This window comes from Hemitrygon akajei, chromosome 2 (assembly GCF_048418815.1).
Source record: "Hemitrygon akajei chromosome 2, sHemAka1.3, whole genome shotgun sequence".
Lineage (NCBI taxonomy): Eukaryota > Metazoa > Chordata > Chondrichthyes > Myliobatiformes > Dasyatidae > Hemitrygon > Hemitrygon akajei.
This window is the reverse complement of record NC_133125.1, coordinates 665,435-681,752: the sequence shown is the minus strand read 5'-3', so window position 1 is coordinate 681,752 and position 16,318 is coordinate 665,435. Positions and strand designations below refer to the sequence as shown.

Sequence of the window (16,318 nt, the reverse complement as noted above, 5' to 3'; positions counted from 1 at the left end):
GTGAGACTAGAACTTTAGACTTTAGACCTTAAGACATAGGAGTAGAATTAGACCATTCAGCCCATCAAATCTGTTCCACCATTCCATCATGGCTGATCCCTGATCCCACTCAACCCCATACACATGCCTTCTCACCATATCCTTTGAAGCCCTGACCAATCAGGAAATAATCAACTTGCATCTTAAAAATACCTACGGACTTGGCCTCCACCACAGGCTGTGGCAGAGCATTCCACAGATTCATCACTCTTTGGTTAAAAAAAATTCTCCTTTCCTCTGTTCTAAAAGGTCACTCCTCAACTTTGAAGCTGTGCCCTTTAGTTCTGGATACCCCAACCATAGGAAGCATTCTCTCCACATCCACCTTACCTAGTCCTTTCAACATTTGGTAGGATTCAATGAGATCCCTCCATATTCTTCTAAATTCCTGTGAGTACAAGCCCAAAGCTGCCAAAGGCCCCTTCATATGTTAATCCTTTCATTCCCGGAATCATCCTCGTGAATCTTCTCTTGGCTCTCCAATAACAACACATCCTTTCTGAGATATGGGGCCCAAACCTATTGGGAACACTCCAAGTGTGGTCTGACTAGAGTCTTATAAAGCCTCAGCATTATCTCCTTTCACTTAAATTCTATTCCAAGGAATGAAAGGGTTACCATATGAGGAATGTCTGGTAGCTCTTGGGCTGTATTCCCCGGAGTTCAGGAGAATAAGGAGGGATCTTATAGAAATGTTCCAAATGTTAAAAAGCCTGAACAGATTTGATATGGTAAAGTTATTTTAGGGGAGTCTAGAACAAAAGGGCACGACTTCAGGATTGAAGGACGTCCATTTAGAACAGAAATGCGGAGAAATTAATTTAGTTAGAGAGTGGTAAATATGTGGAATTTGTAGCCATGAGTGGCTGTGGAGGCTAAGTCATTGGGTGCATTTAAGGCAGTGATAGATAGGTTTTTGATTTGCCAGGGTATCAAAGCATATGGGGAGAAGGCAGGGGAGTGGGGATGACTGGAAGAATTGGATCAGCCCATAATTGAATAGCGGAGCAGACTTGACGGCCTGAACGGTCCACTTCTGCTCCTAATATTACAGTCTTATGGTCTATTCCCCTTGAAATAAATGCAAATATTACATTAAGGTCTTAAGGTCATGCTTGACTAATCTTCTGGAATTTTTTGAGGATGTAACTATGGAAATGGACGAGGGAGAGCCAGTGGGTGTAGTGTACCTGGACTTTCAGAAAGCCTTTGATAAGGTCCCACATAGGAGATTAGTGGGCAAAATTAGAGCACATGGTATTGGGGGTAGGGTACTAACATGGATAGAAAATTGGTTGGCAGACAGGAAACAAAGAGTAGGGATTAACGGGTCCTTTTCAGAATGGCAGGCAGTGATGAGTGGGGTACCGCAAGGCTCGGTGCTGGGACTGCAGCTATTTACAATATACATTAATGATTTAGATGTAGGGATTAAAAGTAACATTAGCAAATTTGCAGATGACACAAAGCTGGGTGGCAGTTTGAAATATGAGGAGGATGTTAGGAGAATGCAGGGTGACTTGGACAGATTGGGTGAAAGGGCAGATGCAGTTTAATGTGGATAAATGTGAGGTTATCCACTTTGGTGGCAAGAACAGGAAGGCAGATTACTATCTGAATGGTGTCAAGTTAGGAAAAGGGGAAGTACAATGAGATCTAGGTGTCTTTGTTCATCAGTCACTGAAAGTAAGCATGCAGGTACAGCAGGCAGTGAAGAAAGCTAATGGTATGATGGCCTTCATAAAAAGGGGAATTGAGGATAGGAACAAAGAGGTCCTTCTGTAGTTGTACAGGGCCCTGGTGAGACCACACCTGGAGTATTGTGTGCAGTTTGGTCTCCAAATCTGAGGAAGGACATTCTTGCTATTGAGGGAGTGCAGCATAGGTTCACGAGGTTAATTCCCAGGATGGTGGGACTGTCATATGTTGAAAGATTGGAGCAACTGGGCTTGTATACACTGGAATTTAGAAGGATGAGAGGGGATCTGATTGAAACATATAAGATTATTAAGGGATTGGACACACTAGAGGCAGGAAACATGTTCCCAATATTGGGGGAGTCCAGAACCAGAGGCCACAGTTTAAGAATAAGGGATAGACCATTTAGAACAGAGTTGAGGAAAAACTTATTCACCCAGAGAGTTGAGGATCTATGGAATGCTCTGCCTCAGAAGGCAGTGGAGGCCAATTCTCTGGATGCTTTCAAGAAAGAGTTAGATAGAGCTCTTAAAGATAGTGGAGTCAAGGGATATGGGGAGAAGGCAGGAACGGGGTACTGATTGTGGATGATCAGCCATGATCACATTGAATGGCAGTGCTGGCTCGAAGGGCCAAATGGCCTACTCCTGCACCTATTGTCTATTTGCCTTTATCATAGACTCAACTTATAAATTAACCTTCTGGGTGTCTTGTACAAGGACTCACAAGTCCCTCTGCAGCTCTGATGCTTGAATCTTCTCCCCATTTAGATAATAGTCCACAATATAGTTCCTTTTACCAAAATGCATTACCATACATTTCCCAACACTACTCCATCTGCACATTTTTCCCAGTCTTCCGATTTGTCTAAGTTCTGCTGCAATTGTACTGCTTCCTCAGCACTACCTACCCCTCTACCTATCTTCATATGATCTGCAAACCTTGCCACAAAGCCATCAATTCCACTATCTAAATCACTGATAAACAATGTGAAAAGCAGCAGTCCCAATACAACACTAGTCACTGGCAGCCAACCAGAAAAGGTCCCTTTTATTTCCCCTCACTGCCTCCTGCCTGTTAGCCATTCCTCTATCCCCACCAGTATCTTTCCTGTAACTCCATGTACATCCTAGTCGTATACACCCTAGACTTACAGAGCCTGAGAAAGGTGGGTTTCTCATCAGTGTCCGGTGGCTGCTTGCGAGGGGCTAATGAGCCGCATTTCCAGACACTCCCAATAAAAAGGGGTTTCATGCAGATCTGCTGGGGTTGTCTATTATGTCCAATGTTCTTAATGCAGCCTCTTCTACACTGGTGAGACATAGTAAATTGGGAGTCTGGCTTCATCAAGCACCTTCGCACCATCTGCCACAAGCGCAACTTCCCAGTGGCCAAACACTTTAATTCCATTTCCCATTACTGTTCTGACTTGCAAATCCATGTCCGCTTCTTATGCCAAGATGAGGCCACTCTCAGATGGTGGACCAACGCCTTATGTTCTGTCTGATCACATGAATATTGATTTCTTTTTCCGGTGAACAAGTTTCCCCCTTCCCCCACTGCTCTAATCCCCACTCTGACAATTCACCTCTTCTCACCTGGCTGTTACTTCTCTCTGGGTTTCTTCCTCCTTCCCTTTTTCCTATTGTTTACTCTCCTCTCCTATCAGTTTCTATTTTCTCCAGCCCTTGACCTTTCTCATCCACCTGGATTCACCTATCACCTTCCAGCTAGTGTCTTTGCCCTCCCCCCACCTTTTTATTCTGGCATCTTCACTCTTCCTTCTCAGTCCTGTTGAAGGGTTTTGGCCTGAAACATTGACTGTTTATACATTTCCATAGATGCTGCCTGACCTGCTGAGTTCCACATTGTGTGAGTTGCTCTGGAGGTCCAGCATCTATAGACTTTCTCATGTTAGTTCATCCTATCATTTCTTTCTAATATCTTAAAAACTTAGACCAAATTACCCTTTGGGTTTGTTAATTCTAGGGACTACTACCTGATTTTGCAAAAACTCTTCTTGTAATTTAGCACAGAGTTTAGTAATAATTCTGGTATCTCTTTCCAGGGCCAGAATAAAGATATGTACACAGCAAACAACAGCCTATTCAAGATTTCTGGTACCTTTTGTGCAAAGATGTTAGGTGAATTGAACAAACAACAAAGGAAACTTTCTCATCATGCTGCTCCATTGGAAAAATTTGTACAATTACTTTCTTCTCTTCTGCTCTTTTCCCAGAACCATGCAACAAACTAACACATTGTACATTTATTGCAGTTTGTTTTGGAAGTAATTTTTGGATCTGCCTCCCCCTGGCTGCTCACCAGCATTCACTCTGCAAAGATTCTCCCCTGATATCATTCTACTGAATGGCCATCTGGAGAAATTGCATACTGGTGATTCATTCCTTATCAACAGAGACATTGATATTGTTGGTGAGATGATCGCAACACACATTTCATTACTCGATGTGTGTATTCTGCTCCTGACCCTCTGGAAACAGTTTCTGTTTATTTGCTCCATCACAACTGATCTTTATTAAATTGTCCACTTACTCTTTTAGCTATAAAGAGAATAATTATAGACCACTCCATCCTTTCTAACTGAAGCCCCTCATCCCTGATTTACTCTAGTGTGGATTATCATCAATTTCCATTTGTCCTTGATGTCCTTTACATGTGATGTCTAAATCTCAGTGCTCTCTCTTAGAATGATGACCTCAGTGCATCTATCAATGAATTTTGTTCAGTGGATAACTAGTGTTAAACAGTACCTGGCAAGAATCGACTTCCCCGGTTAAGATGCCAGCACACAGCATTATAGGAGTGATGAGATTTTTGTAGGCATGCTTGCATGTTTGCTCACTGATGATAACCACATTTCCTCTTTGTAGGATGTCAGGCAATTGGCCTGGAGAAGAGAAATTAAAACTTTCCCTAAATTCGTATTTCTGCATTCTTCTAAAAAAAAAACATTTTGTCTTAATAAAAGAAAGATTTAACAAACTAACACTTCAGAGCTTGAGCTTCCTAGTCCAAAGGCTACAGGAGAAGGAAGGAAATAAATTGTATGTATAGGGCACTTCACACAGCCTTAGGTTGTCCCTGCTTTTGGCTACATTTTTTTTATTGCTGCTGTAGATATGATGGGCCAAATGGACTGCTTCTGTGCTTTATTTCTATTGTAGAAAATATAATAGTCAATTTGCATAAAGTGGTGTCTCACAAAGTAGGTGACTGTCACAGATTCTAGATATCTTTTAGTGATGCTCATTAAAAAAGGGAAGATAAAATAAGAGCAATGCACACAAAGTGCTGGAGGATCTCAGCGGATCAGGCAGCATCAATGTAAGTGAACAGTCAATATGGGGAGGAAGGGAAAGAAGGCAGCTAAGACGTGATAGGTGAAGCCAGGTGGGTAGGAAAAGTTCCAGCCTTTTATCTTTTCAATCCACCTGGCTTCAGCTGTAACCTTCTAGCTATCTTATTCCCCCTGGCCTCATCTTTTTATTCTGGCATCTTCTCCCTTCCTTAACAGTCCTGAAGAAGGGTCTCAGCCTGAAACATCAACTGATTATTCCTCTCTATAGATGCTGCCTGACCTGTTGAGTTCCTCCAACATTTTGTGCATGTCTCTCTGAAGTTCCAGCATCTGCAGACTTTCTCTTGCTGAGAAAAAAAGATTTACCTTTGACGTAGAGTGTGCTAGCTGTTGGGATTCTGAACAGGAAATGCATAAGTTTCAGAGAGCAGAAATCAGAAGCAGAATCATAAATGTGTGGGCCTAAATTGTCAGTGTTATTATTACAGAAAATCAGACTAAATAGGATTACTTTGAAGTTGAATTTCATATTCTATATATTCATCTGTACTTGAACATTTTTTAGTGTGCCCAGAAGGCATTCCAACAACATTACTTGTTTCAGCTTAGACATTACTACACGCAGAGGAGGTGATAAGCCACAATAACATTGTCAATCGATGCAGGCTATTAATTTTATAATCAATTAGTATGGTTAGGGTTAGGATTTACCTCCGAAAGCAAGAGCTCCCCAACCTGTGACGGTGCAATGTTGACCATCAGGAAAAATTTTGCTACTGGATGGAAGGCAAATTGGTTGGATGAATTTAGAAAAATTGAGTGGGTTGAGAAGTTCCAGAACAGCAACGTCATAGTTGTTGTCATTGATGGTCCTATAACTGGGATGGATGATGATTCTTTTGATGTCTCGACGTGTACCTCGTCTGAGTTCAACTGATCCCATGTAAGCTTGCCATTCTGACGGAATGCTAAGTTGCCTTAAAAAAAAACAACAATAAAATGTCAATCACATTGCAACAAACATGATATAGCACTGGAAATGCACAGAACTGAAAGATTTTGCAATACATATCCACAAGATCCTGTGCACTCGATGCTGCTCCGACATCCTCCATTTAAGTATGTTAAGCAGAAGTGTGCACAGTAAGTGCATTTGGACAAATGTTTTGTATAGCTGCGACCTGACATCTTAATTTTTGTACTCAAAAGCCACAAACTATGGAGGCATATAGAGCGAATACTCTTCAATTACCCTATCTACCTGAGAGAACACGGAGTTAACCATGATCATGTACCCTAAGGTCCCTCTATGCCTCAAATAACTTGTGGTCCTTGCCAGTTATACATGTCCTACCAGAATTTGACCATACAAAGTGCATTAACTCACACTTGTCTGGATTAAATTCTGCCAGCCACTACTCTGACCAACTTTTTATTTGATCTTTTGTCTACATCCTTAGACAACCAATCTTCATATTGTCTGCAAACTTATTAACCAGAACACCGACATTCTCAACCAACACGTATATGTGTATATGTGTGTGTGTGTGTGTATATAAACAACATGGATCTCAGCATCAAGCCCTGCGGTCTGTAGGGTTCCATTAACCCTGGCACTCCACAGAGATGTGTGTTTAGCCCACTGCTGTACTCTCTCTACACCCATGACTGTGTGGCTAGGCATAGCTCAAATGCCATCTGTAAATTAGCTGATGATACAACCATTGTTGGCAGAATTTCAGATGGTGACAAAAGGGTGTACAGAAAAGTAAGATATACCAGCATGAGTGCAAGGTTGTTGCTGCAACAATCTTTCATTCAATGTCACTGAGACCAACGAGCTGATTGTAGACTTCAGAAAGGGTAAATTGAGGGAACACAAACCAATCTTCATAGAGTGATCAGAAGTGGAGAGAGTGAGCAATTTCAAGTTTCTGGGTATCAATATCTCTGAGGACCTAACCTGGACGCAACATATTGATGTAGCTATAAGGAAGGCTATACAGTGGCTATACTTCTTTAGGAGTTTGAAGAGATTTGGTTTGTCAACTGAAACACTCAAACTTCTACAAATGAACCAATGGAGCAGTCTAACTGGCTGCATCACCATCTGGTATGGGGCGGGGGAGGGGGCTACTGCACAAGATCGAAATAGGTTGCATAAGCTTGTCAGCTCCATCATGCCTCTGTAGTATCCATGTCATCTTCAAAGAGCAGTGTCTTTGGAAGACGGTGTCCATCATTAAGGACCCCCACCACCCAGAACATGCTCTCTTCTCAATGTACCCTCAGGGAGGAGGTACAGAAGCCTGAAGGCACACACTCAGTGATTCAGGAACAGCTTCTCCTCCGCCATCCGATTCCTAAATGGACATTCAACCCGTGAATACTACATCACTACTTTTTTATTTTTTTTCCCACTACTTATATTTAACTTAATTATTTAATTGACATGTATATACTTACTGTAGTTCAGTGTTTTTCTCTATATTTGTTTATCATTGTACTGCTGCCGTAAACACATTTCATAACGTGAGACTCTGCCTCCTCTCACCAGACTGGATTTGGACCCAGTTTATCCCTTGTGCCTCGACCTTTCAGACCAGCTTGGCATGCAGATCCTTGTCAAGGATCTTACTCAAGTCCATGTAACTTGGAACTGAGTCAGAAAGAGATATGTAATGCATTGAAATATTGAGTTATAGAGCATGGAATCAGGACCATTGACCCAATTCATTCATGCTGACCAAGCGTTCTTTCTGAGCCAGTGCCACTTGCCATGTGTTAGGGTTAGGGTCCATTTGTGGTCAATATTCCTCTGATCCTTCCCTATCAACATACCTGTAACAAGTCTCTTGTGAAAGTTAAACATGATCATATTCCCGCGGTGGGGAAGTTAGTAGCCAAGGGATAAGAGCTCTGATAGAAGATCTTGAGGAGTGTTGAGAAGACAACTACATGATGGAATATACATGTGAGATGAGATGGGATTGGGGGGGTGTGGGGGTACTCAGCCTGAAATGGTGATAGGGCCTGTAATGGGTAAGAATTTGAAAAGCCCAAATGAGCAGGGATATCAGCACAATGGGCTGATTAGCCTCCTTTTATTCATTAATTCTGAGGGTTCTGTTAATCAGTATGTTCAAACTTCATCACATTTTACAAAGCTATATTACTGAATTTAGGTTTACTGACAGTTGCAGCCAGACAGAGTCCAGTTTGACTTTGTGATTCAAGGTGCATTTATTATCAACGAGTGTATAAATTATTCAACCTTGAGACTTGTTTGCTTAACAGGCAGTCGCAAAGCAAGGAACCCAAAAGAACCCAATTAACAAAAAACAAGACCAATTCCCAGTGCCCAGAGCAAAAGAGAAAAAAAAATAAAACATGCAAACAATAGAAGCAAGTAGCAACAACAGAATTCCGAAACAAATCGAGTCCTGAGATCCAAATCCCCGAAGCAGCTTGAAGTAGGCACAAAACCTCGGTATTCAGTTCATCATATTAGTTGGACAAGTCACCACAAAGTTCACAGACATGAAGCACAGCAGCCGGGGGCAGCCTCACAGCCTCAGCATTGTGGAGAGAGGAGACCCCAATTTATTTGGGCCAGTGTTTAAATTGTATGAGCCTCACACTAGGAACCAAGCCCCGCAGTGGCGAATCACTCCGGGCCTAGATTTTGATGTTGGAGAGTTCTCAACATCTCCAAATCGGCTCAGTGCTTTGAGCGATCCGGCCTCACCCGACTCTTGACACCCTGCCTTTCCAGTTCACCTGAGTTGGTGTTTAGATTGCTCAAACAGTGTATTGTATCTTGAATTAGGACCCGGGTCTCGCTGCAGTGAATCACTCTGAGTCTAGAACACATCACTTAGCGATTTGCTTCAGGTCTGGATTTCACTGCTGAAGAAGCCATTCTTGACCTCACCAAACTGGCTCGACACTTAGAGCAATCCACCCTTGCACCCGGGTAAGTTGGACGGGTATTGGAACTCCTCTGTCCCATCTTCTCCCCTCTAAATCATCCACTCCAACCAGCACAGCTCCAACTCCAATTGTGTCGAGTCTGCAGCGCACCAGCTTTGCTCTCACTCACCTCTTCATTGTTTGTGGTGATAGGTTATCACAATTTACTTCAAAAATGTGTTATTAATAATGTTTTTAATTGAATTCCTATGCTTTCAAACTATGAGTAAGATGTTGCATGTTTTCAGTAGTGCCATCTTAAACCCTTAGTTAATGGTAGGGGTCCATGGCATAAGAAAGGTTTGGAGCCCCTGCTCTAAAGCTTTCCTATCCATGTACCTGTCCAAGTATCTTTTAAATGTTGTTAATGTTCCTGCCTCAACCACTTCCTCTGGCAGTTCCTTCCATACACCCACCACTCTCTGTTTGAAGAAGTTACTCCTCAGGTCCCTTTTAAATCTTTCCCCTCTCACCTTAAACCTACACTCTCTAATTTTTGATTCCCCAGCCCTGGTAAAAAGTTCAAGTTCATGTTAATTATCATTCAGCCATACATGAGTACCCATGAATACAGCCAAAGTTAACAGTATTCCTCCAGCCCAAGGTGCAAAACACAATACCACATTTACACATAACACAAGGCACATATAGCAAATAACAGTAAACAACAGTCACACAAAGAAAAATATCATACAGTTCAAGTCCCTGAGTCCATGGATACTGTTGACAAGAACAAGCCCGCTGCAGTCTGTAGTCAAAAAGACCAACTGCATTCACCCTATCTATGCCCCTCTTGATTTGAGATACAGTACCTCTCTAATGTTGCTATTCGGTCTCCTAACCTGCCCAACCTCTCCCTAGTTCCACGAATCCTGGCAACATTCTCATATATCTTCTTTGCACTCTTTCCAGCACAATGATATCTTCCTGAAAGAGGGTGAGTAGAACTACACAATACTCCAGGTATGTCTCATCAACATCTTATGATACAAATGATAAGTGATTTCAATATTATCACAATGATTTCAACACACTTGGAGTACTGTGCTCAATTCTGGTCGCCTCACTACAGGAAGGATGTGGAAGCCATAGAAAGGGTACAGAGGAGATTTACAAGGATGTTGCCTGGATTGGGGAGCATGACTTATGACAATAGATTGAGTGAACTCGGCCTTTTCTCCATGGAGCGAAGGAGGATGAGAGGTGACCTGATAGTGGTGTACAAGATGATGAGAGGCATTGATCGTGTGGATAGTCAGAAGCTTTTTCCCAGGGCTGAAATGGTTGTCACAAGAGGGCACAGGTTTAAGGTGCGGGGGAGTAGGTACAGAGGAGATGTCAGGGGTAAGTTTTTTACTCAGAGAGTGGTGAGTGTGTGGAATGGGCTGCCGGCAATGGTGGTGGAGGTGGATACGATAGGGTTTTTTAAGAGGCTTTTGGATAGGTACATGGAGCTTAGAAAAATAGAGGGCTATGGGTAAGCCTAGTAATTTCTATGGTAGGGACATGTTTGGCACAACTTTGTGGGCCGAAGGGCCTGTATTGTGCCATAGGTTTTCTATGTTTCTAGCACAGAGGCAGAGTTCACCAAAAAGCAAATGGGCTTTATTTAACATAAAGTTATAGAGTTAAATGGGTAACTGCAGCAAGTTTTAAATCATGCACAATATTTCTCAATTTATGTCTTCCAACAAACTGTTCCCTTTTCCAGTATACGTTCAGTTCCCTTTCAGAATTTCTGATATTGCCATGGAAAGTTGTCTGTTGCATGTTACAGACTACCAGAGTGATGCTGTTCATTTCAGACAAGGCAGAAAATGTGCAGAGCAAATGGATTCAGATTTTGCTCAGCCAGTTACAAATGTAATTGTGTAGGTGCAAACATAAGCAAGTGCAATCAAGTGTAGAAATTCCTTAACTTATTGTCAGGATTGAAATGCTGAATATCTCCGTCTGACAGCATGAGTCTTAGTCTTGCTGAGATTCCCGTGCCGGACAACTGCCTCTTAGATTCTGAGCTATGTTAGACTTCTGTAGTTTATCAGCTCATTGAATTAGGGGATTGTGAGGCTGCGGATAACAAGGAAAACTCATTATCTTGTTTTCTGAGGTATATTTGCCAATTTCTTTAAATTATTCCTTACATTTTTGGTATTTTTAAGCTCCTGTATATTGGAGACTTGCAAAAACTTTTCAAAGCTCGCACAGCATCCATTGATGGCAAAGCTGGAATCGGGTTTCAACCTCTCAACATTAACAGAAACTTTTCTGCGGAGGCCTTCTTATTGCATCAGCAGAGGCCCTGGTGTGTGTGCCAGAGTCTGGGGCATTTTGATCCAGCAAGGTAGATGATCTTCATCTCCATCCAGACCAGGTAGGTTAGGGTGACTGTGGCAGTGAATCAAGGCATTGGGACGATGTACACAATGTCTGACCCATCCCATCCTGTACATAATGGTCCACTGGGGTATGGTGTAATTTAACAGCAGATCAAGCAAGACAAAATGACTAATCTTGACATGCCAATTCACTTGCTTCACAGTCACTGACATGCTTCTAGTTAAATAAAACCTCAAGGGATTAGGTTGGGTGGAACTATAACCAGAGGTCATGGGTTAAGGGGTTGCATTGAGAGCGTCCTGAGCAACTGCATCACTGCCTGGTTCGGAAATTGTACCATCTCAGATGGCAAGACTCTGCAGCGGAGAGTGAGGTCAGCTGAGAAGATCATCGGGGTCTCTCTTCCCGCCATCATGGACATTTACACTACATGCTGCATCCACAAAGGAAACAGCATTATGAAGGACCCCATGCACCCGTCATACAATCTCTTCTCCCTCCTGCCATCTGGGAAAAGGCTCCGAAGCATTCGGGCTCTTATGACCAGACTATATAACAGTTTCTTCCCCCAAGCTATCAGACTCCTCAATACCCGAAGCCTGGACTGACACCTTGCCCTACTGTCCTGTTTATTATTTATTGTAATGCCGGTACTGTTTTTGTGCACTTTATGCAGTCCAGTGTAGGTCTGTAGTCTAGTATAGCTTTCTCTGTGTTTTCTTATTACGTAGTTCAGTCTAGTTTTTGTACTGTGTCATGTGAACCATGGTCCTGAAAAACGTTGTCTCATTTTTACTAAGCACTGTACCAGCAGTTATGGTCGAAATGACAATAAAAGTTGACTTGACTTGACTTGAAAAGTGAAAAGATAAGGGAACATGATGGGAAACTTCTTCATTTAGAGGGTTGTGAGAGTGTGGAACAAGCTGCCAGCAGAAGTGGTGCATACGCGCTCGGTTTCAATGTTTAACCGTAGTTGGAATAGGTATATGGATGGTAGGGGTATGGAGGGCTATGGTTCCAGTGCAGGTCAATGGGAGAGGCAGTTTAAATGGTTCAGCAGAGACTTGGTGGGCCAAAGGGCCTGTTTCTCTGCTGTACTTTTCTGTGACTCTTAGCATTCTAACTTTATTGTGTCAAATACTGCAGAGTAGGGAAAGAGCAGTGTCTACAACACAAAGTCACCACAATTGAGTAAAGCAATCTGTCTCTTTTAGTTAATCCATCAAGAGATATTCTGTGGCTTCCCATCAGATATCCAACTATTTCCTGATCAATTATTCTTTTTAACTGTGTCTGAAAGTAAATTTAACATGCAGATTATTCTTTCTGCAGCATTAGCTCTAACTTTGGTGGTGAATCTCTTAGTGTCCATCCTGTTTAGAGTTGTCATATTCCCTTTGCAGTTTCACACAAATTTAATTTACATATGTCAAACATAGAACACTACAGGCCCTGTGGCCCACCAATGCTCTACCAACCTTTGATTTATATTTTTGTCTAATTCAGTTCCTAGAACCTAAATCCAATCTTACACACAACTTTCCGAAGCCTGAGAGCTGAATAAGTAACTTGCTATAAAATGTCTGGTGTCCAAAGCCCCATAAGCTTACATAGACAAGTGAGGGTATTGATGTGGTTATTACATTTGAAAGCAGTGAGCAGCAGAGATGAGCCAACTGTCAGAGATGATGGAAGCACCGCACACATGAGATCCAACCTGGAGACTAACTTGCCAGGGCCATTCGCCATCCTCAGAGTTTGTCCCACCAACAATCTTACTGGTCAATCCAAACTGAGAGCCACATGCTGTTCAAAATACAATGGGTCAGTGTTAAATATATTCATTTCAAAACAAGAGTTCAAAGGACATAAATTAGAACATTCACTTTCTGAATTCACATCTTAAATCTTTCTATGAGTCAGCAGGCAATGACCCTGGTGCATGGGTAAAAGAGAAAGTTAATCTCAAAACTATAAAAATTTGGTTTGTGTGAAATTAGTTTCTAAGCAATAGCTGGATGCTGTTAACCCTACATATAAAGTCAGGAATCGAAAGGTGGAGCATGGTGGGACTAATGTTCTAAGCTGAGTATATTTCAATGCAAGGAGTATTGTAGGAAGGGTGAATGAGCTTAGAGAATGGATCAGCATGTGGAATTATGACACTTTAGCCATTAGTGAGACTTGATTGCAGGAGGGGAGGACTGGCAGCTCAGTATTCTGGGGTTTTGTTCTTTTGATGTGATAGAGCAGAAAGGATTAAAGGGGAAGGGTGGCATTACTAGTCAGGGAAAATGACACGAACACTGTTCAGTCGGGGCAGACTGGAGAACTCATCTAGTGAGTCTTTGTGGGCAGAAATGAGGAATAAGAAAGGTATGACCACATTAATGGGATTATATTATAGACCACCCAACAGTCCATGGGAGTTAGAGGAGCAAATTTGTAGAGCGATCGCAGACTCTTGTAAGAAACATGTGGTTGTGATAGTAGGTGACTTTAACTTTTTATATATTGTCTGGAACTACCACACTGTAAAAAGGCTGGATGACAAAGAGCTTGTCAAATGTATTCAGGAAAGTTTCCTTAATCAGTGCGTAGAAGTCCCAACTAGAGAGAGTGTGATACCAGACCTCCTATTAGGGAATGAGACAGGGCAAGTGACAGAAGTTTATGTAGGTGAACACTGCATCTAGTTATCTTCAGGTCCTCAGGTTGAGATTATAAATCGGAGAAAGGCCAATTTTGATGTTATCAGAAAGAATCAGGCAGGTATGGACTGAGACGGTTGTTTTCTGGCAAAGGTGAATTTGGTAAGTGGGAGAACTTTAGAAATGAAATTTTGAGAGTACAGAGTATTTGTATTCCTGTCAGAATATAGGGTAAAAACAGCTTTAGGGATCCTTGGTTTTCCAGAGATATTGAGGACCTGGTTAAAAAGAAGAAGAAGAATAAGAAGAAGAAGAAAAAGGTGCGTAGCAGGTTTAGGCAGGTAGAAACAAGTGAGGTACTTGAGGAGTGTAAGACAGTGGTCCCCAACCACCGGGCCGCGGACCGATACCTGGCCGCAAAGCATGTGCTACTGGGCCGCGAGGAAACGATGTGATTTGGTGTAAGAAATGCAAGAGAACACAAAAATGAAATCAGGATGGCTGCTGAAATTGCTCTAGCAGACAAGGTGAAAGAGAATCTTAAGGGCTTCTACAGATATATTAAGAGCAAAAGGGACACAATTGGTCCTCTAGAATATCAGCATGGTAATTTATGTGTGAAGTCAAAAGAAATGGGAAGATCTTAAATGGATATCTTGCATCTGTATTTACTTGAGAGATGGACACAGAGATTTTAGAATAGACAATAGACAGTAGATGCAGGAGTAGGCCATTCGGCCCTTCTAGCCAGCACCGCCATTCACTGTGAACATACACAATCAGTACCCCGTTCCTGCCCTCTCCCCATATCCTTTGACCCCGCTATCTATAAGAGCTCTATCTAACTCTCTCTTGAATGCATCCAGAGGCTTGGCCTCCACTGCCTTCTGGGGCAGAGCATTCCACATATTCACCACTCTCTGGGTGAAAAAGTTTTTCCACATCTCTGTTCTAAATGGCCTACCTCTTATTCTTAAACTGTGGCCTCTAGTTCTGGACTCACCCATCAGCGGGAACATGCTTCCTGCCTCCAGCGTGTCCAATCCCTTAATAATCTTATATGTTTCAATCAGATCCCCTCTCATCCTTCTAAATTCCAGTGTATACAAGCCCAGCCGCTCCAATATTCCAGTGTATACAAGCCCAGTCGCTCCAATATTCCAGTGTATACAAGCCCAGTCGCTCCAATATTCCAGTGTATACAAGCCCAGCCGCTCCAATATTCCAGTGTATACAAGCCCAGCCGCTCCAATATTCCAGTGTATACAAGCCCAGCCGCTCCAATATTCCAGTGTATACAAGCCCAGCCGCTCCAATATTCCAGTGTATACAAGCCCAGTCGCTCCAATATTCCAGTGTATACAAGCCCAGTCGCTCCAAGAAGTGAGGCAAAGCAGTACAAATTACAGACAAGGAGGTATTAGCTGTCTTGAGGCAAATTAGGGTGAATAAATCCCCAGGGCCTGACAATGTGTTCCCCCAGACTCTGTGGGAGGCTGGTACAGAAATCGTAGGGGCCCAAGCAGGGATATTTAGAACATCCTTAGGTACAGGTAAGGTACCAGAGGACTGAAGAACAACTAATGGAAAGGCTTTAAGAATAAGACAGGAAAATATAGGCTGGTGTGGTGTAGAGCGTGTGGTAGTGGGATGCCTCATCACAATTGATTTATATCTGGGCTGTAACAAAACCAGGTTGTGATCAGCTTTCCCCAGTGGAGGCAGCGGGGATGCACTATATGCCTCCTCTACGTTTGCATACAGTAGGTCAATAGTCCTATTACCCCTGGTGTAACAATCCACGTACTGGGAGAAAGCAGGTAGTGTCTTGTCCAAAGTCACATGGTTGAAGTCCCTTGTAATTATCACCAGTGCCTCAGGGTGCTGTGTCTGAAGCCTAGCAACAGCGGAGTTGATGACGTCACACGCTACCGTTGCGTCGGCACGCGGCGGGACATACACATTCACCACAATGACGCTTGCGAATTCTCGCGGCAGGTAATATAGCCTCATACTCACGGCGATCAGCTCAATATCTCTTTCACAAACGGAGATCTTTGTACTCACATGCCTGGGGTTACATCATCTTACGTTAATGTAGACAGCGAGTCCCCCTCCTTTCTTCTTCCCACACTTTTTGGCATCTCTGTCAAATCTTACCGTAGTAAAACCAGGTAATCCTACATTTACATCCGGGATGTTAGCTGTCAGCCATGTTTCGGAAAAACACATTAAACTGCATTCCTTGTATGCTTTAACATTCCTTACTAGTGAGGCTAGCTCATCCAATTTA

The 16,318-nt window shown here is 42.6% G+C and overlaps 1 protein-coding gene across 9 annotated transcripts in view; it reads right to left on the bottom strand.

The window, feature by feature from the left end:
* Positions 1–16,318, bottom strand: part of LOC140738529 (transmembrane protease serine 11C-like) — a 173,162-nt gene that overhangs the window by 42,954 nt on the left and 113,890 nt on the right. For 6 of the 9 annotated variants that reach the window (XM_073065918.1, XM_073065927.1, XM_073065955.1 and 3 more), the window contains 3 exons: positions 13,018–13,180; positions 5,771–6,036; positions 4,512–4,648 (listed from right to left, as the gene is read on the bottom strand). In XM_073065918.1, coding sequence (XP_072922019.1) covers positions 4,512–4,648; positions 5,771–6,036; positions 13,018–13,180 — 566 coding nt within the window. The remainder of the gene's footprint in view (positions 1–4,511; positions 4,649–5,770; positions 6,037–13,017; positions 13,181–16,318) is intronic. The other 3 variants (XM_073065984.1, XM_073065994.1, XM_073065975.1) reach the window with 2 other exon arrangements.